The sequence below is a fragment of the Scomber scombrus genome, chromosome 23 (assembly GCF_963691925.1).
Source record: "Scomber scombrus chromosome 23, fScoSco1.1, whole genome shotgun sequence".
NCBI lineage: Eukaryota > Metazoa > Chordata > Actinopteri > Scombriformes > Scombridae > Scomber > Scomber scombrus.
In genome coordinates, this window is record NC_084992.1 from 9,594,223 (window position 1) to 9,614,959 (window position 20,737).

Sequence of the window (20,737 nt, forward strand, 5' to 3'; positions counted from 1 at the left end):
TTCTCATTTTCACCACTAGCACTTATTTCTTGATTGGGTTTATTTCAGGGGCAAACTAATCAGAAAATACTGATGCAAATTTCCACATATTACATTAAAGAGAACGATTGTGAGCTTCAGCGTTGATTGTACACTTTTTTTTTTGGTGGGGCCTGTTTATTTATTCATGATATGGAGTCTTTTAGATGCTGCCTCATATTTGGAGGTGGAAATGCCGCTGCTGCTTGCTGTTGGGAGTCCAATAAAAAGTAATTTGTTTGACATTTACAAAAAGCAGCACACATGTGAAAAGGCATCCATCATGGTAATATTCACCGAACACTTAACAGACTTCAAAACAACTCTGCTCTGGTTAATGGTGCCAAATCAATACGGCTGATTCAGTCGTTTCCATAAACAGGGTTTGTTTTTATTAACCCTGACTGGTGCTGAAGGAAAGGGTGAATCATAAAGGGCGTAATATAATGTGTGTGTGTGTGTGTGTGTGTGTGTGTGTGTGTGTGTGTGTGTGTGTGTGTGTGTGTGTGTGTGTGTGTGTTTTTTTTCATGGTACTGAGCAGACATGAGAACATGTTGTCCCACGTATGCAGCCAGGGAGGCCACACAGCCAAGGTGTGGTGACAGCTGTCAACTCTGACCACATACATGATGACACTGGCTGCTCACAGAATACAGCAACTCTTACCAAATAAATAAATCTCTATTTCAGATTATGATGAAAAAGCCGCCCTGATAAATCAATAGCTGTTCTGTTCTTATTTGCAACCATGTTGATTTAACTTTTCCCCACAAGGCATAAAAATACCCCCTACATATTTTTACGTAAATCTTTTCCCGTGTTATTTGAGAAACTGAGAAATAATCTCAACACAAGCCCGTTTAATTAGCCTTTCTAGAGCTTTCGATCATGTCACATGATCCTCATCTGCAGCTTGAGTGTGCCACTTGAGCACTTTAATCCTTATAAACCTTAACGTCCACATTGGCTGAGAAACAAAGTTCATTTTTGAGCTGGAAAATCTCATGATGATGATTGTGTGATATGACCCAAAGCTTCAGAAGTTACTAAATGCACTACAAGCTGATTATTTTGTGAACAGCAGTACAAAAGGTCAAGAATGAACATAAAAAATTCCATATTTATGTAATCCAAATATAGGGAAGTGGTCATCACAGAACAGTTATTATTGGATATTTATTTTAAAATGTGACAGTGATTAAATTGAGGAACATGATGTCCACATAAACTCTAAAACTCTGAAACTCTTTTATCTGCTTTTCACAATCCCTCACACTGTCCCTCAAAGAGCTAAAACAATGTCATTTTCAACAGGAACTTGTTACCACAAGGCCAAGTTAGCTGTGTACCACCTCGCTTATGAGTGAAGGAAATAGACATGTTAACCACAGAATAGCATCTGCCAGTAAGACGCTCTGCAGCTCATGTCACAAAGAGGCCTGTTGTGAGCCTGCATGAGTCTCAGCATGCACACACATGTTCTGTGTCTGTGCAACATGTGAATAAATGAGTGAATCCTTGTGACGGTGCACAACATGCATGTCCTCTTTTGCAAGCATGTGCATGTTCATGATGTGTCACAAAGCTAAACTTGCCATCTCTTAACTTCCTGTCAACTTGAGTGTGAGCACGTAAGGAAACCACAGGTGCATCATGTGACACGGCAGCCCTTCCACTTTCTGTGTTCGCTTTGTGTTGCAATAATGACCTCTAAGCTCTCATTTTGGATCAATTAACTACCGGTGTTTTACTGTTCTCTTTCGCAATGACGCTGAAGAAACCGGCCCTGTAAGAGGAACCAAAAACAGGAAGAGGAAGAAAGTGGACAGAGCGCTGATGGAGACGACAGATGAAAAGAACAGTCCAGTCACTCTAGCAAACGGCGGTGAGTTTAATGTAGTGCTCTTACTGTAAATGCTTTGTTTACAGATGTAGATAAATAAGTTATAGGTAGTATACATTTCAAATTAACTTGTATGAAGGCATCTCGATATGAGTGTAAGGTGAGATGGATAAAATAAATATTTTCTTTTTTGCAAATTCACTTAAATTTATATGACGCCTAAGATGTTTTATGATAAATGAATAGTTTCAAGTAAATTTAAACCTCTGAATTGCAGTTCTTTAGTTTAAAACAATGAAAAAGAAGGTTTCCTTTACAGTTTTAAGTCTAAAGTAGTAACTTGATGACTGATTACTGTCACACTTCTGTGTTTTGTGTCATTCAGCCTACCCGGTACGGTGCACTGAGGAAGTACTTCTCCCTTTCTTCACAGATGAGAGTCTGCAGGCCGCCATGAACTCACAGCACCCTCCCGCCTCCTGCAGTGTCCCTCTTGCTCTCTCAGAGATTAGACTGGTCCTCCTGGGCAGGAAAGGAGCAGGGAAGAGTGCGGCGGGCAACACCATCTTAGGATGGGAAGTTGGAGGGTTTGAGAGTGGGAAGCCTACAGAGGAATGTGTGAAGAGACGAGCTGATGTGACAGGAAGAAAAGTCACAGTGGTGGACACCCCAGGGTGGGAGTGGTACTACCCACTCAACAACACACCCAACTGGGTGAGGAGAGAAACTTTACGGAGCGTGTCGCTGTGTCCTCCTGGACCCCACGCTGTGCTGCTGGTGGTGAGGGCCTGTGCTGCAGTGACGGAGGCCTACATCACTGAGATAGAGGAGCAGCTACAGCTACTGGGAAAAAGAGCTTGGGAGCACACCATGCTGCTTTTCACCAGGGGAGACGAACTGGGCCTAACGTCCATGGAGCAGCGAATCCTGACATGCGGACCAGCACTCCAGAGACTCCTACAGAAGTGCGGGGACAGATACCATGTTGTGAACAACCGAAGCAAAGGAGATAGGACACAGGTTCAAGAGCTGATAAGGAAGCTGGAAGAGATGATGGCGGCGAAGGAGGGGAGCAGCCATTTAGAGATGGATAATACGGTTCTGTCGGGTCTGGAGGCGGACGGGAAGAGGAGAGCAAGGGAGAGGAGGAAGAAACAAAGGCAGATGGAGGAGCAGATACAGAAAGGAACCATCAAAGCTGCTCTCATGAGTGAGTTTGTCAGGCTGTTTAATTAATAAAACTTCAAGTATAGCAAACCTGCTGAATCTAGTGGAAAATGTAAATGAATAGTTAAAGATGCATTAATCAATAGTTTTATATTCACAGTGCATGAAATGTATAACGTGAAACAGGTTGCTCATAGTGACAAACCTATTCTCTTAGGCTCCAGGAAGCTGTTCAACGTATTTCAGCTCATAGTTTCGGTTTTATGATCCACAACTTCACTTTTTTCAGTAAAGCACATTCTACTGCAGACAGCTAGTTAGCAACTAGTGGTGAAAATAATGAAGCATTTAGCTGCTAAAGGGCCTGATATTTCCCTCAGGAGTTGGTGGAGACTACAAACAGAGCTAAAAGGAAAGTAATAGGATATTATTGGGATATTTATATTGTTGCTCCATCTGTTTGCTAACATGTTTGCCCCAAGAAAGGTAATAAATTATTTGTTAATATTTTCTTTTATTTTGTTCTTCTGCCTCCAAAAATAATAGTGCTTTAGACTTTTTAATTTTTTTTATATTTAATAGGGTCATACTAGGATTATTAACTCATCATTTGCTCTTTAAAACATTTTGTGAAAAACCTTACACATCTTATTTTGTCCGATAAACACTTCAAATGACAAAGACATTCAATTAATTATAATGTGACAAAAAGAAAACCCGCAAATTGACAAATTTGAGAACCTGAAACCATCACATTGATCAAGTTTCAGTTGATCAACTAATCAATGAATCAACTAATTGTTAAAGCTCTAATATTTACACTAAATAATGTATCACTTGGATTAAAAAAAGGTTGCTTACAGACACAGAGAATTAATGCTTAACTGCAGGGTTTTTTTCACCCTATTCGAGTTCAGTGTTTTGGTTTTATTGCTCAAATTAACTGTATGATTGAGTTTCAAAAATTGTACCAATCGTAGGCCGCTATTTCTTGCTGAAGAGCTCTAAAACACCCTTTGTACACTTCCCGCCCAGCACTGAATGGCAGAAAGACAAAATTATCCATTTGTGAAGAAAGTCAAACATCTGGCAAACAGTGGATTGATGGAAACCAAGGCAAAACTTAAATGAGAGTGAAAAAAAAATGACTCAAATGATCAATGATGTTGCTTCTAGTGTGTTGGGTCTGTAGGTAGACGATAGTTTGTGAGACTTTTTCCAAAACAACTTCATAATGTGGCCAAAAATCGATGAATGTAACTTTAATGTGAATTTCCTTTCTATTAGCACAGATTTTTTAAAATTCTGTGTTTGTATCCTCCAGACGATGGGGCGTCTGAACTAGACGCCCACCAGTCGTTCTCCAAGGCTCCTCGACGTCTACCTGAGGTCAGACTGGTTCTTCTGGGCGAGCGCGAGACGGGAAAGAGCTCTGCCGGAAACATCATCCTGGGGAAGACTTGCTTCTTCCAGGCAGGGGTGGCAACTGAAGAGTGTACCCGTCAGCAAGCGGAGGTGTCCATGCGGCTTGTGACAGTGGTGGACTCTCCGGGCTGGGAGGCGGGCGTAGCAGGGGCCACACCGGAGAGGGTAAAAAGGGAGATTGTCGGTAGTGTTACCTTTTGTCCTCCTGGACCCCACGCTCTTCTGCTGACTCTGAGGGTGGATGTACTGGTTACGGCAGGACATGTGAGGGAACATCTGGAGCTTCTGGGTGAGGGTGTATGGAGACACACAATGTTGCTGTTCACACACGGGGATCAGCTTCGAGAGGGGGTGAATATTGAGCAGCACATCCAGAGTGGAGGCAGGGACCTGCAGTTGCTGCTGGAGAAGTGCAGGGGGAGGTACCACGTCATCAGCAGCATCGATGCGGGAGGAAGAGGAGGTGGAGGCTCTGCTAAGGTGACAGAGCTCCTGGAAAAAGTGGAAAAGATGGCGGCTATGAACAGGTGCGAGGCTTTCTCCGGCATGGTTCTGGAAGTGAGGGATCTGAGCCGGCAAAGGAACGAGAAGTTTAACCAGCGCTTGAAGGATATCACAGATAAAATGCTTCGTCAGGAGGCAGAGCTGAAGAACATGCGAGACAGGGAGATGAAAAGCATCCGGTGGTTTTTCGATAGGAAGAAGAAGGTGAAATCCCCCGGAAAGGCAGATATTCAAAGGGAAGAGGAGGATGATGAGGACAGGAGGGTTGGTGAAAGGAAGAATGATATCGGCGAGCTAGAGGAGAGGATGCGATGGCTGACAGAGGATAAAGAAAGAGAACTTCAAGATCAGAGCATTGAAAATGAGAGAATCCGTGTTACACTAAACCAGAGTACACAAAAGAATAACAAGGCGATGCTCGACCTGGAGTTAAAAGAGAGAGAGATCGAGGAGCTGAACGAAAGAATTGACGAGCAACAACAGAAGCTGCTCGACCTTGAACGTGCCAGTGTCGAAAATGAACATGAGAGAAAACTAAATGAAGACGTCATCAGAGTGAAGCAACAAGAGTGGGTGAGAGAGATGGATACGTTGAAGGAAAATATCACGGTTCACGACAAAGAGAAAACAGAGTGGGTGGAAAAAGTTCATTCATTAAAAGCAGAAATGGAAGAATGTAAAAGACAGCATGACAATATTATTGAGAGAAAAGAGCAAGATAAAAAACAAGAGATGGCTGAGATGGAAAAAGCATTAAAGAGGGAAATGGAACTAAAACTCCTTGAAAAAGACCAAGAGCAGGAAAAACTGAGAATAAAGGCCTCTGAGGAAAAGCAGATAACTCTTGAAGGCATGAAACATTATGAAAAAGACATGGAGATAAAAGTTGAAGAGATGAAATCGCAACATCAGAAAGAGATGGAAAACAAAATGCAAGAGAAAGAGACACAGATACGTGACATACAACTGCAGCATCAGGATGAGATGGCCAGAAAAATCAGCGACATGGAAAAAGTGATGGAGAAAACGAAAGTTCAACACCAGGAAGACACTGATCAGATGTTGAAAGAAAAGACGAATGATATGGAAAATATCAAACAACAGTATGCCAATGAAATAAAGGACATACAGCAAAAACAACAACGAGAGATTACTGAGCTGAAAGAGCAGTTTGCAAAAGAAAAGGAGGAACAAGTGCAAGCCAAAAAGAGAGAGATAGCAGAGTTAGAACAAAAGCATGCAGCACAAATAGAGGGAAAAATGATAGAAAACAAAAAAGAGAAGGACACAATTAATCTAAATCACAAGAAAGACATGACGCAAAAGATGAAAGAGAAAGAAAAAGAGGTAGAAGCCTTAAAATTAGCGCATAAGGAAGAAATGGCAAGAAAAATGAATGAAATAGAGACACTGATGGAGGCAAAGACAATTGAACACCAAGAGGAAATCCACAAAAAAGTGAAAGAAAAGGAGGAAGTCCAACAACAGTATGGTGATAAGATAAGAGAAATAGAGCAAGAAAGACAAAGAGAGGTTAAAAAGCTGAAAGAAGAGTTTGAGAAAGAAATGGAGAAACAACTGCAGCGAAGACAAACAGAGATAGCAGAGTTAGAACAAAAGTATGCTGCCGAAATAGAAGGAAAGGTGCTAGAAAATCAAAAAGAGAAAGAAATGATGATTCAAAATCATGAAAAACACATTTTGACAGGTATGCAAGAGAGAGACCGACAGATGGAAGAGTTAAAACGTCAGCATGTTAATGAAATTGAAGAAAACATGCAAGAAAGTGAAAAGGAAAAGGAAAGGCTTGTTATGGTTTGCAAAAAAGAGATGGAGCAAAAGTTGGAAGAAAAAGAAAAAGAGATTGAGGGGATGAAATTGCATGCCAAAGAAGTGAGGGAAAAGCTGCAACGAAAGGAAGAGAGAGAAACTGATCTTTTAAGGAACAAAAAAGAAATGGAGCAAAGACTGGAAGAGAAGGAAAAAGAGATCGAGGAGAGGAAACTGAATATCAAACAAATGATGCAAAAACTGCAAGAAAAAGATGAGGCAGAAATTGATCATTTAAATTACAAGAAAGAAATGGAGCAAAGATGGAGAGAAAAAGACCAGGAAGTAGAAGTGATAAAAGATCATTTAAAAGAACTTGAGAAAAAACTGCGACAGACCGAAGAGGAGAGAGAACGAGAAAACTCTAATCACAAGAAGCAGATGGAGCAGAAACTGCAAGAAAAGGAGCGAGCGATAGAAAAGTTACAGCAGCACATAACGGACGTTGATGAAATCCTGCAAAGAAAAGATGAAGAGAGAGGGGAAATTATTCTGAATCAGAAGAAAGAGGCAGAGCAAAGACTGCAAGACAGAGAAAAAGAGATGGAGGAAATGAAATTGCAGTTTTTAAACGACACAGAGAGAAAAGTAAAAGAAAAGGAAACTGAGATTGAAAGTATTAAACAGCAGGCTGACGCCAGGGAGACGAGATGGAGGGAAGAGCAGAGGAAGAAGGATGAGAAAGGAGAAAAAGAGATGAACAAACTGATTGAAATAATTGAGAAGAAAACTAAAGAAATAAAACAAGCACAATCTCATCTTGCACAGAGAGAAACTGAGATTGACGAGGCAAAGACGACGAGTGCAAACTACTTAAAAGAAATTGAACAGCTGAAAGAAAGCAATAAAAACCAAAGCTGCAGCCTCATCGAGATACAGCAACGTCACACGGAGAAAGGCGAAGAGCTCGATCGCCTGAGGCAAAAAGACAAAGAAAGTGATAAAGAGCTTGTCCATTTGAGGCTCACGATCGAGCAAACAAAGTCAGAGCTGAAGCAGCTCACGAAAAAGATGGAGAAGGAGATGAACAGCATGATTCAGGAATATGAAAAGGAGATAGAAAGCATGAAGTCAGTTGTAAAGGAAAAGGACAACGCCATGAGTCGTTTGGAGGAGGAAAGTGAGCAAAGCCTTTCAGACGTCACAGAGAAATACAAGGAAACCCGAAAGAGAGTCGAGGAGCTGCAGGAGCAAAATGAGAAGATGAGAAAAGAGGCGGACAATCTGAAAATAAAGTGCGAGGAGCTGAAGAAGGAGAGCAACGAGGAGGCTAGAAAACATCTCGAAGTGAAAATCGCAGAATCTGAAACCCAAGGTGTTCTTAAAGAGAGAGATCAGGAGGTAGGTGCTTTAAAAGAGGCGAATGAGAAATTAAAAGTAGAGATAGATGGGATAAAGGAGAGAGAAGGCGAGGCTGAGAGGCAGATGAACGAGATGAGAGAGCAATTCCAGAAACAGCTGATGGAGAAAGAAAGCGAGGTCAGACTCAAAGATGAGGAAGCTGAGGAGAGATTCTTGGAAAGGGAAAGAGAGGTAGCGGAAAGGGAAAAGGAGCTGAGTAGACGCGATGAAGCGTTGGGCGAAAGAGGGCATGAACTCGAAGCTAAAGAGGAAACGCTTCTTGAAAAAGAGGGAAAGCTCGAAAGTAAGGAACAAGAACTTCAAAAACTGGAAACAAGCTTAGAGATAAAACAGAAAGAGCTTGAAGAAAGGGACAGACAGGAGAAAGATGTGAACATCAGAGCAGAGAAAATCCAGAAAATGGAAAAGGAGCTAGAAAGCTTGCTCCAAGCTCTGGAGGGCAAAAAGGAAGAGCTAAACTGTCACGGTCAAGATCTTCAAAAGAAAGTTAAAGGGCTGAAGGATCAGGGGAAAGAGCTAAAAGATAAAGAGTATTACTTAAGAAATGAAGCACAGGAGCTGATCAACTGGAAGTCAGAGCTGCAGATGCAAAACAAGCATGTGAGCTCTACGACGCAGGAGTTAGATAACATGAGGCGAGACATGGCGTTGCTGAAGGAAGAACTCCACAACAAGGAGGCGAATTTAAAGACAGCGTTTAACAAACTGAGAAAGTGGCAGCAGAGTCTCGAAGAAAAGGAGGCAGATTTGTGCAAAGGAGGGCAAAGTCAGTCGGATAGAGATGTAGAGAACGGACAACACGAGGTAGATGAGACTGATCCTTTCGATCCGGCAGCTGAGAGCTCAGGTGAGGAAGAGTTGCGTTTAATGTACAAAGAGCTTGGCGTGGTGGATGAACAGGAGAGGAAGGGAAAGGGAAAAGGAAGAGAGTCAGATAAAGATGAAAAGGATAGGGAGGATCAGAAAACGAGAGCAGAGACATCAGCCGCAGAAAGTGATAACTGTCACCTTGAAACACTAAAAGAGACGGAAAAGGAAGTGAAGAGTGCAAAGGCCACGAGAGATTTCAAGTTGTTATCTTCAAGTCAGGATCACAGAGGCTTGAACAACACTCCTGGGACTGATATCAGGGTGGTGGTTTTAGGGGAGAGCTGGTCATCTCACTCCCCAGCTGGAGTAACCATCCTGGGCGGAGAGGTGTCCGAACTTAACGGTACTACATTCAGGCCTTGGAAAGGTCAGATAGCTGGACGGCACCTCGCTGTTGGAGAACCGCTGGGTTTGAGGTGGCGAGATGGACCAGATCCAACCAACCCGGCGCAGAAACAAAGCATCTCAGAGTGTATCTCCTGGTGTCGCCCAGGACCTCACGTCGTACTCCTGCTCGTGCCGGCCTTCTTGAACTGCACAAAGAAATACAGGAGAGCCGTGGAGGAGCACATGAGTTTGCTGGGGGAAGAGATATGGCAGCGCACACTGGTGCTTTTCACATGGGGGGAAACTTTAGCGGGGAGCGCAGAGCAGCACATCAAGAGGAATGGAGAGCTAAGTAAACTAGTGGAGAAATGTGGAGACCGGTATCACGTGCTGACAAGAAAGAAAAGCAACTCTCAGATTGAGGGATTATTTGAGAAGATGGAGGATATAGTGGCTTAAAACAGCAGAGAGTAGTTTTAGTTTCTGGTGCAGAACTGTAAAAACTGTGTGAATTTATCATGTAAGATAATGTTTTTAATCTTGTTATGTGAACATTTTTAAATAAATGTTACAAGTGTTGGAAGAATTACTTTCTTATTACGTCCTTTATTTAAAGCAAAAGAAACAATCCCACAATGTAAATAAACTCGATTAAAAGTGACTGTACTGCATTTTAAGTTTTTAGGTCAGTTATTCACAATCTAGGGGTCATGAAATGATTAATTAATTTTTCACTTATTGTTGCTTTTTATTGGTGCAATGCTGAAGAGCTTTACCTCTTTGGGCTCCAAAACAGTTAAAGTTCTTCTTCAGACAAATAAAAATACTGTGCTTTGAATAATAATTAGTGTCTAATACGGTTTTCTCCACAAAATAAGAATTCTTAAAATTGCACCTTCTCCCTCTTCCTCTTAAAAAAACAACATAATCTATGAATATGCAATTATTGTTAATTTCTAAAGTTTAGCTACTTCACTGTAAAGGTCATTATCAGGTTACCTTTTCATTGCCAAGAAATCATATGAAATTCTTGTATGCGCAGACCTGCACTGTCACCACTCATGAAAGACTGACTTTCACACTCTCTCCACAAGATGGGGACCTTGTGTCAGCATAGAGATTACCTTCCGAGCACCAAAGTAATCAGTGCTGAAAGTCACTGATGACAGGGAGTTGATGGTGAAAGTATAGTGAAGCTAGTAAAATGTTTTTTTGTTTTTTTTCCTTTAACCATGTTTTACAATTTTCTGTGTAAATGGCTACTTTTAAAAGGAAGAGTACACAAAGACTGACTAGCAGGCCCGTGCTCCATCTTGACTGGAGGCATTTCAGGAGAACCAAACCTTCTCGCAATTATAACGGCAGGGAGCCTCCCGCACGCTGAGAGGACTCCTGCTTTGACAAGTAAATTATGAGTCTTGATGAGAGGAGTACGGCTTTCTCAGAATGCAATTTTTGACAGCCAGGAAAATGTGAGTGGATACATACAACAACTTCCATCATCTGCGGAGCCAGATGCAACATCCAAAAACACTCGTGTGCAATCATCAGGCTAATAATTATGGAGTGTGAGTGCTGGTCTCTATCAAACATGGCAGCAATGTTTTTTAATCTGTCCATTCATTGTGAGCCGCCTTTAGAGGCGAGATGAGAGGGTGTTGTGTCAAGATGGATCCCTGCTTCTTTGATCATCTCTGCAGGGTGGGACTGGTTTCAAAGGGGAGAAATTAAGAAGAAGAAAAAAGTTGTTAAATTGCAGTTGATGCAGACATAATTTTCATATATTTTAGCCTAATGTTTTAAAGATATCAGGTATCCGACACAAACACTGCCATAATGTGTCACAAGAAACACCCCTTTTCATTTTTAAATCATTACATATCTCATTTATAGCAAAACAACACATGATTTATTGATCATAAGCTGCGACTGATTACATAGGCTAGTTCATGATGATTTTCTGTGGTTTCATTTTAAAATGTTTCAAGGCTGTTTTGAGTCATAATCTTCAGATTGCACACCAAACATGATTAAACACAGACAGATAGATACTACTCACTCTTATGTTTGTACATATGGTAAATCTGAAGCCAGCACCCGGTTAGCACAGTTTAGCAAACCCCCGTAAAGCAACGTGTCATTTTTAGACTTCGTTTTTTTTGCGTAGATTTAAACAAACAAGATATGATGTGTTAATCTGTGATCTTGAGAGGTGCTGGACGGCAGATTTCTTACATTTGGACACAGCCAGACTAGCCGTTACCCCTGTTTCCAGTCTTTGTGCTAAGCTAAGCTAACCATGGCTCTAGCATTGCATTTAGCTTTGTTTTTACATTATTGACATAAAAGTAGTATCAGTCTTCTCATCTAACTCTCAGCAAGAAAGAAAAGCTCTCAAAGTGTCAAATTCTTCTTTTCAAAAGATGCATTAGACATCAGTCATAATACTGCAGTATAAAAAACTGTAGCCTAGGTTTGAATATTTTCATTCAACTTGGGCATTTTATAGCTTCATTGAAGTGCGTTGATGTTTTTTAAAATCTCTTTCACAAAAACACATTCCTTGACCTGGTCAAAGTGATGATGTAAAAGTTGACTAACGGCCAAGTCAGAAGGGTTTAAGCGTGAGCGTTTGAAAAGGATGAGCACGTGAAATGTGTTTTGTAAGCGAACTATGACACCAACAGCTATCACACGCTTTCTTCTCTCCATTCAAGGCCATAAAACGTCTCTTCAGGAGACAAAACATCACCACTATATCTGTTAGTTCAGAGGTGAATCCTTGCTACATATCAGCTTTGTCTCTCTGAATGGTGAAAACAGTGACTGATGAAACCACTCTTGGGCACTCATTTTGGTTTTAGCTGGCATTAGTTCAGATTAAGGCAACATGGTAACCCTGATTTATCTTTATTTGGAGCCTTTTAAGGTCCTGAACAAGGCTTTTTGGGAAATATAGATGGGGCCACATTTACATGCACTACAATAGACAGGAACGGCACAGTCAATCATGTCTACAAATGTTGGAAACAAAATTACTAGGCAGTGGTAAAACAGAAGTTAATGGTTCGGCTGATTTCTATTAAGGTCTGTGCACTCTCATTTGAATAATGGTCTTTCCAACAATGTTTTGTCTTTTCAGTACTTGACCTAGGAAGGAAATAAATGTGATTCCGCTTTAACACCTCCATTAATATTCAAGTGGCTTTAATACTCCAGGTTTATTTTTGACTCGCCGTAATTAGCAAGGCAGTCTGGTGGTAGTTTATGATAAATCATGTTCTGATTGTGCTTTTGGGTGGAGGTGGAAAAAAATATGGGTTTCATTATAAAGAAAACATCCATTGTAAGTAAAAAAAAATTAAATAAAAAACCTCAAAAGTCAGTATTTATAAAGGATTTTATTCTCAAAAACATAATTATTTTGTTTGCTGTGTTGGAGGTTGATTCATTCATGTACAGTAAGCTGTCTTTTTTTAATAACTTTTAATCAAAGCATGTCTTTCTTTAAATGTTCATTTTCATCACTGTGATAGCTTGATTTTAACTTATTTTTTTTCTATTGACAAGAGACAACCTTCCTCTGTTGATTCACCTTGAATTATGTAAATTCCTGTATTCATACAACTTTCTTATAAGCCACCCGTCATTTGTGATTCCTTTGATTGTGTATTTTATTCCACCTTCCCAAAATACTTTGGGGCATAAAGGTTTGTTCACTCCTTTTTCTGGAGATGTGATCAGGGAGTAGCTGGAAAAGGCTGAGTTGGCCTCCGGACAGGAAGACATTTGCATAATGGTGGCTACAAAGGTCGACGCTGGCCCCTCAAGGGTGAGGATTTATATCCAACCTGATGTACCATTAGGAGTTACAGGTCTGCCTCAGCCACTTCCCAAAGGGGTACATTTAGATAACAGTAGCCTTTCAGAATCGGATAGCTGACCAGTTACATAAACCCACGGACCTGCATGGGGCCCTCTGGAGTCTGTAACTAAAATAGTTGGAGCACATTTTGTACCACAAAAGCACGAAATGTTCGTGCCAGGGTAAAGAGGTGGCCAGATGTCTGTGAGAACGGACATTTAAATCTTTAAAAAGAAAGAAAAACAAGCATTGACTGTTAATGAGCCAGTTGTTTATTCTGATTTACTGGTTTCACTACTACAATACACACCCATTGTGAGGAAAAAATACCTGTTTAGTCTGTATTTTTTATTTAAAAAACTATTTTACCCTTTAAAAACAATAATTTAGTTTGCACCAAGAATAGTTGTAGGTTCACAAAAACAACAAAGACTTAAAATTAAGCTGATGTTAGAACAAACAGTACTAAAAAACTGTTTTTCAACAACTAAAAAAAAAGAAAAATCTAAACTCTGTCAGTTTCGTGCTTCTCTGTGTGTCCTTCTTTCTCACCTCTCCCTGCCCTCTCCTCTTCTGAGGAGGGAGGGGAGACACAGAGAGAGGAAGAGGAGACGATGCCGCAGATGATGAATCCCCCTCTGGACTGCATCCTTTCCGGCTGAGTGCATCTAGTGGGCCAGAGCCAGGTCCTGGAATCTAGCTAATGAGACACACCCCCTGAGGGCGCCGTGAAGTCCTATTGGCCGAGAAGCTGACGGCGGCAGAGAGGATTGGTTGATCGAATCCTGTGCTAGCAGCTGTCAGAGCGTGTTGCAAATCAAACTCACAGTATTCATATCCAGCGTGGCACACAGTAAAGAACCTAAATGAGTGAAATCTATACTCCACTAAAACATTAAGACGAGAAAAAATATAAAAAACTATGGACCGGACTGAAGTTGAGGTACTTTTTAATTTCTTTAATTTGATTTGACATGCAGATGATGAAGGATATTTTAACATATTTTGAGGTCATTTATCTATTTTTTCCTCCAAATGCTGGTACAGTAATTGTGAAAAAAGATGCTGTAATAGTGAAAAATAACACCAATTTTAAAAATTTACAGTTGCAAAATTTTAACTCAACCTCCATCTAAACCAATTTCATACACCACATTTAACTGTGTATATACAGCAGGTATACTGTATTTGATCTTTTATGTGTTTAGCTTCCCTTTTATGGCTGAATGAGTTATGATTCCTCCACAGTGAGTCCCTTTTCAGGGCTGTAATTCAATGTTTTATCAAGTCACACAAACAAGACATTGCATAAGACATCAAGCAGATATGATTGGTTTACTTCCGCTCACTGTAAAAGAAATATATATATATATATATATGGATTTTATTTATTCAGTGAGATATCTGAGGAGGGCTTTGACAATGACAGCGACATGCTGTGTATCTTGCAGCATGAATAAAATATTGTATTTTTTACTATGTGCAAAAGGCAAAACCTCCCGTCTGTGATGTCCTACAAATATTTTTGGTTGCTCTTGTTCTCAGATAAGCTGAACAAACACATTCTGGACAGTTGATGCAAAGAGGAACACTGCCATGAGTCTTGATCATTCTTGAAAACATTACATTTTCTATAGTTATGGGGCAAATGATTTGGAAAACTGTTTGCACAATGGTGCAAAGGAAGTTCAAAAGTACTGCAGTCCCTCCAGGATCCAAACTGAAAGGCAAGAGGATGTGAGAAAGTTGAACCTGCAGCTTTTTCACCCCATCTTTGATATTTCGCTTCTCTGCCTCAGTGGCCTCGTTCGCACTGTGAGGCAAGTTCAGCGGAAGGTCAGGATGCACGGAGAGGGCATGATGTTGAACAGTTCTGGTCCTAAGTGAGCATCTGATCAGCTCATGGTGGCAGACGCCAGAGGGCTGAAGAATGGCAGGGGAAAAAAGAGCCCGAGGAGGAGGAGGAAGGGAGTACATCTCAGAGGGAAAAAAGGGGAATCAGAGCCGTGACTTTACCCTGGCAGGGAAGAACGTGAGCGAGAGAGAGCTAAAAAAGAGGAAAAGATTGATGTGGCAGAAGGCAGGACAGATGCACAGATTTGGGGTCACATGAGAGAGACAGTGATCAGCTGTGTATTTTAATCCACAGTCAGAGCAGCACGTCTTTGAGTGTTGAACTATCTATGACAACACGTATCAGCGCTCTCCCTTCTCCACCCACATTCCTCTCTTCTCTCTGTCTTCTCTCTTTCTCCTCTGTTTCATAGTTTGTCGATTTGCATCAATTTTCTGTGAGCTTTGCTTTAATCGTCTGTCTTGGTCTGTCCTCATTTGGGAGGGTCATAGAGTCAGTGTGTACCATCGTGTTCGCCTAATTAATCAAAGCTAGATCACGTAATAACAGATGTGATATTGTATGAATGCCCAGCAGCGGGGGTCAAAAGTTCACAGAGGACCAGCGCTCTCTAGCGGTGAGCACAGCGTCCTGTCTGTGCAGTATGTACTCCAAGCAGTGCTTTGCTCATTATTTAATGCACGCGGATGCACTGCAGAGATGTACACATGCATGAATGTACACCCTTGGGCAGTGTTTATTTTTGTGTATTTGCATCATTGCCATGATGTTTTCTACATGTATTTTTTCTTGTCTCACACACACGCACACACACACGCACGCGCGCACACACAGACACACACTCAGGGAGCCTAATCCTGCAGATCCTCAGATCCTTGGATGACCTGTTTCACCTTATCTAAGATATATTATATAAGACTGAGGGGAAAAAATGTATAACAGACCAGTAGGAAATTACATGGCTGTACAAATGTATTACACACACACACACACACACACACACACACACACACACACACACACACACACACACACACACACACACACACACACACACACACACACACACACACACACACACACACACACACATACATAAACTGCACCTAACTGCTGCAATAAAAAGGAGACATTGTTTAGCTCAACTGAACTCTTGACTTTCTTAATCTCTCCTGAAAAAAAGACAATATCCCCATATGTGTTAGTACAAAGGTCAAAAGTACAAAAGTCACAAGTTCAGGCAGAATAGATCTAAACCCAAACATCAGGAAACAGACACTAACCTTACCTCCTTACCCTAACCCTAACATTAACCATCACAACTAAATGACCCTAACCCTAAAGTGAATTTAAACCCAATTCTAACCTTCACCCTCAAACAGCCCTTTGATAATGTGTCAGAAAGTAAGGACCAGCCCAAATGTCTTCCCTTTCCAAAAATGTCCTCACTTCTCAGGTATAAAACTTAAATTGGTTCTCACAATAATAGCCACAAATGTACACACACATATACACACACACACATACCAGCCGCTCCCTCAGGCACACGTAGAATATTCTATTGGAAACACTTACACTCGATACCATTCAGTAGATGGTCGGGCTCCCACATTTGAGCGCAAAAGCTAATTCAGAGAGCCGTCTGGCACCTCGCAACACCTTGAAAAACGTTTTCTTTTACCTTTCCTCCGGGATTATACGGAAGGAGCAGTCATTCCATTTTGGTTTTATCTCAATTACCGTCATGAAAGTTTGATGGGCCGGCAGAGAGCGGGAGTCACAGTTATGGATGGAGGTGAGGACTAGATTAAAGATTAATTGCGTATGTATAATGAAGTCAATCTTGGAAGGACTACTTTCTTTCTGCTTAGGTCAAGTGTGCATGCACATGAACTGAAAAAGACAATGTTTGCAGCCTGAATGCTGTCTGGAGAAATAATACTGTACAAGAAGAAGCAAAAAAACACTCTACATGAGAGGACTTAAGAGTTAGACATGAACAGAAAACCCCAATGTGAAATACATCCAACCTATTTTTAATTCAAATAATATTTTCTTTTAATCAATTGTACTATAATTTTTCTTGACCTAAGTAGAGACCTTTTTTTTTGCTAGATTTCCACTCATTCATCTTGTTTCTTCTTTTGGATTATGTTTATTTTAATGTATAACTTTAAGAAAAAAAATGTACAAGTTGATCTGTATTGAAAACAGGTTGAAAATGTAGATTCTTTCACTTTTATATATATAAAAAAAGACTTTCCGGACAAAAATGACTTGATTAGATTGAGACTTGCTGCAGTGCATGCCCAGGTTTGAACTAACTGCGTGTTTAAAAAGTCACAGTTTGAAACTGACAGACAGACACTGTGAAAAAGACTTACCACTGTGCTGCACTGTGTCTCAGTATCAAAATCACGTGTTATTTCAGCATTTGGAGACAACTTGAATCCAAGGTCACAAGGACACATAACCTGAAAAACAGTAAAAAAAAAGTATAAAGAAACGTGATCTGATAAATTCTTATTTCATCCACTTTGAGACCAGGTTACATCTGCAGGCTGCCTTCAGGTCAGATCTTTTGTCTGTGTGGTCGTCACACAGTTGAAGCTATTTTACAGGTCATGATGCCACTTTTCTTCATCCATTTTCACGTCTGCTTCATGAACATCACGATGAAGTTAAACAGCCTCTTTAGTCACCAGACCCCCCCCCCCCCCCCTTAATTTAAAGCTAAGGAGATGTAGATTTTCTTTATTCCTCAAAGACCAGAAGCCTTTTCTTCTTGAAGGTCTGACGTCCAACAGCAACACACAGTTCATGACTTGCATTAAGACATTCCAAGCAGGATTTGAAACTAAAGGCAATACAGTGACCTATAGTCCTTATTAGCTGCTTATCATTCATATATTGTTGGTGTTTCTATTACTTTTTCCATTCTCTTTATGTTATTTCACAATGTGTGACTGGCTTGGTATTCTACAAATAAAACCCTGACTAGAGTTGACCTGCACAAACTCTTAGAGACTGATTATTTAAGACTAAAAATGACCTATTATAAGCTATTTTCTACTTTTTAAATAATACAATTTTGTTCACTTTTAAGGTATCAAACATTTTCAAATCAATGCCAGCTTTTTTCAATTCCTTTTTTCCCCTCTGAGAAGGCCTCCCATTTAGATCTGTACCAGTATAAGGTTCTGTTAAAAAACTTCATATTTGACTAGTGGGATGACCTCAAGATTAAAGAAGTTATCATGTAATGGTAGTATCAACACTGTGAGCAGCAATTAAAATGAAAATTTAACTGACCTTTGTGACCTGTCCTGTATTTTTCTACTTCTTTAAACTGAGTGGATGTAGGAACAGTTAAGGAGTCAAAGTTGGCAGATGGGCCAAAAAGGCTTCAGTCTGATGACACAAAGAACGAAAGACACACCATGATCAGTACAAATGGACATTCAAGGTTATGAAGATGACGTCAGAATGTGGGAAGGGGGAAACAAGTGGGGCGTAAGATGCCTAGAGGCGGGGCGACAGGGAGGGAGGACATAATTGACTCAGAACCCACGCCCAAAACAGAGATGATCAGTATTTGTCTCTATGTGCATTTTGGCAAACCTGATTTGCCATTTTGTAACAGTGATTAATAATGGTTTTGGAAAGCACCAACAAATGATGTTTTCCTGACGATTACTACTGATTACTGCGGATATGGGTGCCAGATTAGAAAATGGCCAGACATTTTATTGACTATCTCCACTCCACAGTTTAATTCAGATCATTTGAAATTCGGGCCACTAATTAAGTGGGCTTTATTGCCAAAATAACTTTTTGGCCAGGACTCACTCAAAGACAAGATGTTATCATCAAGCGACCATTCTGGGTTAGTGAATAAAACATGAACAGCATCTTATAATCAGCTGTTTATTTCTACAGTGCAGTCTGAGGCCAGTTCTAACACTTTTTTAACAATACAAGGTAGCTTGTATGAATGATTGAACCAACAATGAAGCGATACTTTACAGAATACAATGTTTGCAAAAACAGCGATGTAAATGCTAAATAATATGAGGCAGTCATGTAGGAACATCCGGTCAAGTGTGTGTCTGTCTATGTAAAACGTCAAAGCCTGCAGCCTGCATGTTGTAGCCTGTGGAAAGCATACAGAAGTAGGCCGTTGCGGTTATTGTAGCATTGCTGTGACTCAAGTCGTGCCGGCAGCCATTAATGCATATATGCATCGTAGTCTGTCAAATTAGGTCCACAGTCGTTTCAGCTGTGTGTACTGTATGAGTCACATGTAGCAGGTTAGGCCCTTTTATTCATATGTAAGCCCCAACCACAGTGTATATTTTTTCTCAGTGTACTTATATGAGTAATCCCTGTCTAGAGCGACATTTGTCTTAGTTGAACCCATTGCTTATAAAAGATTCCTGTATGTCATCACGTTCAGGAGGTGTGTGTACTGCTGCAAAGCCCCAGAGCCCATGAGCGAATGAAACCGTCCAACCCCTGCAAGTAAGTCATAAAAAATGCATACAGTAGCATATGGTGTGCCAAGCTGCGTTAGAGGCGAGATAGCTCCAGCACATACACTCATAAATCCATATCCATTACTGCCATTTCTCTTTTTTTAAAGGCAGAGGTCAATAGTTCACATCCCATCACACAGGAGAAACCCCTCAACATCTGCTTCTGTTGCCATGGCAACTGCCTGCTGCTGCTGCTGCTGCTGCTGCTGCTGCCTGACAGATGGAAGAAGAAGGAGAAAGAGAAATAGAGAATGAAAGCAAAAGCTTTTTTTTCAATGCTGCAGGTGCATTTTAATTTGTTTTGACATAAACTGGAGCTCAGTGATGCCCGCTTTTCAGTAACACTGCAGGTCTCAGTTCTCAATCCTCTCATACACCTGGACTATTACAACTGTTTTTCCAGCACATCGGAACACATCTTATTCACCTGTTCCTAAGGGAAGGAGGTGTCCAGAGGTGGCCTCTGTGACACTGCACTGCCATCACAGACCAAAAGGATTCAGGCTAGTTATAAAGCTAAACACATGTTTTACATCAGTCATTCTGTGTTGTAGGATACTCTAAAATACCAGAATACTCTACAATATCTGTTTATAGAATACGCTCTAGAATTAGGCCATTCTATTTTAGAACAATCTTGAGATTGAACAATTCTATTCTAGAATTCTGTTTAGATTACTTTAAAATTAAAATAATTCTCTAGAAATTTGAATAATTCTATTCTAGAATTATTTAAAATAGAATTAAATACTCTAGAATATTGAACAATTCTCTTCCAGTATTCTCTCTCCCTACAATACTAATTAAATACGCTAGAAGCATGACAATTCTGAGATTCTATCTAGGATGCTTAAAATTAGAATAAAATACTTCTCTCTATAATACTCTATAATAGAATTATAGTCATGCAACTCTACAGCTGACAATTATAACATAAAAATGATGAGTAGTAAGTGACCAAAATCTCAATAGGCGCTATTGAGTAAAGTATTGAGGGAAAGGGATAGGGAGTGAACTCGGGGGTCATTTTCAGCCCGGTCCAGTCAATACGCTCATTTGCTGGGTTTAAAAGCTGCAAAAGTGTAGGTGGCCCTTTTAGGTGACATTGTCATACACTGAAAAAATGATAAGTTCT

General features: G+C 40.5%; 2 protein-coding genes across 3 annotated transcripts in view; one reads left to right on the forward strand and one right to left on the reverse strand.

The window, feature by feature from the left end:
* The window catches only part of aadat (aminoadipate aminotransferase), a 175,074-nt gene that overhangs the window by 115,183 nt on the left and 39,154 nt on the right, over positions 1 to 20,737 (reverse strand). The window lies entirely within an intron of this gene.
* Positions 1,802 to 9,894, forward strand: si:dkey-185m8.2 (trichohyalin). Of its 2 annotated transcripts, none has more exons than XM_062444541.1 (3): positions 1,802 to 1,904; positions 2,248 to 3,072; positions 4,354 to 9,894. In XM_062444541.1, exons 1-3 carry the CDS (start codon positions 1,856 to 1,858, stop codon positions 9,804 to 9,806), a joined length of 6,327 nt encoding a protein of 2,108 aa, XP_062300525.1. In that variant the 5' UTR covers positions 1,802 to 1,855; the 3' UTR covers positions 9,807 to 9,894. The 2 variants fall into 2 exon arrangements, with proteins under 2 accessions (XP_062300525.1, XP_062300526.1); XM_062444542.1 differs by having other exon boundaries at positions 1,877 to 1,904; positions 2,296 to 3,072.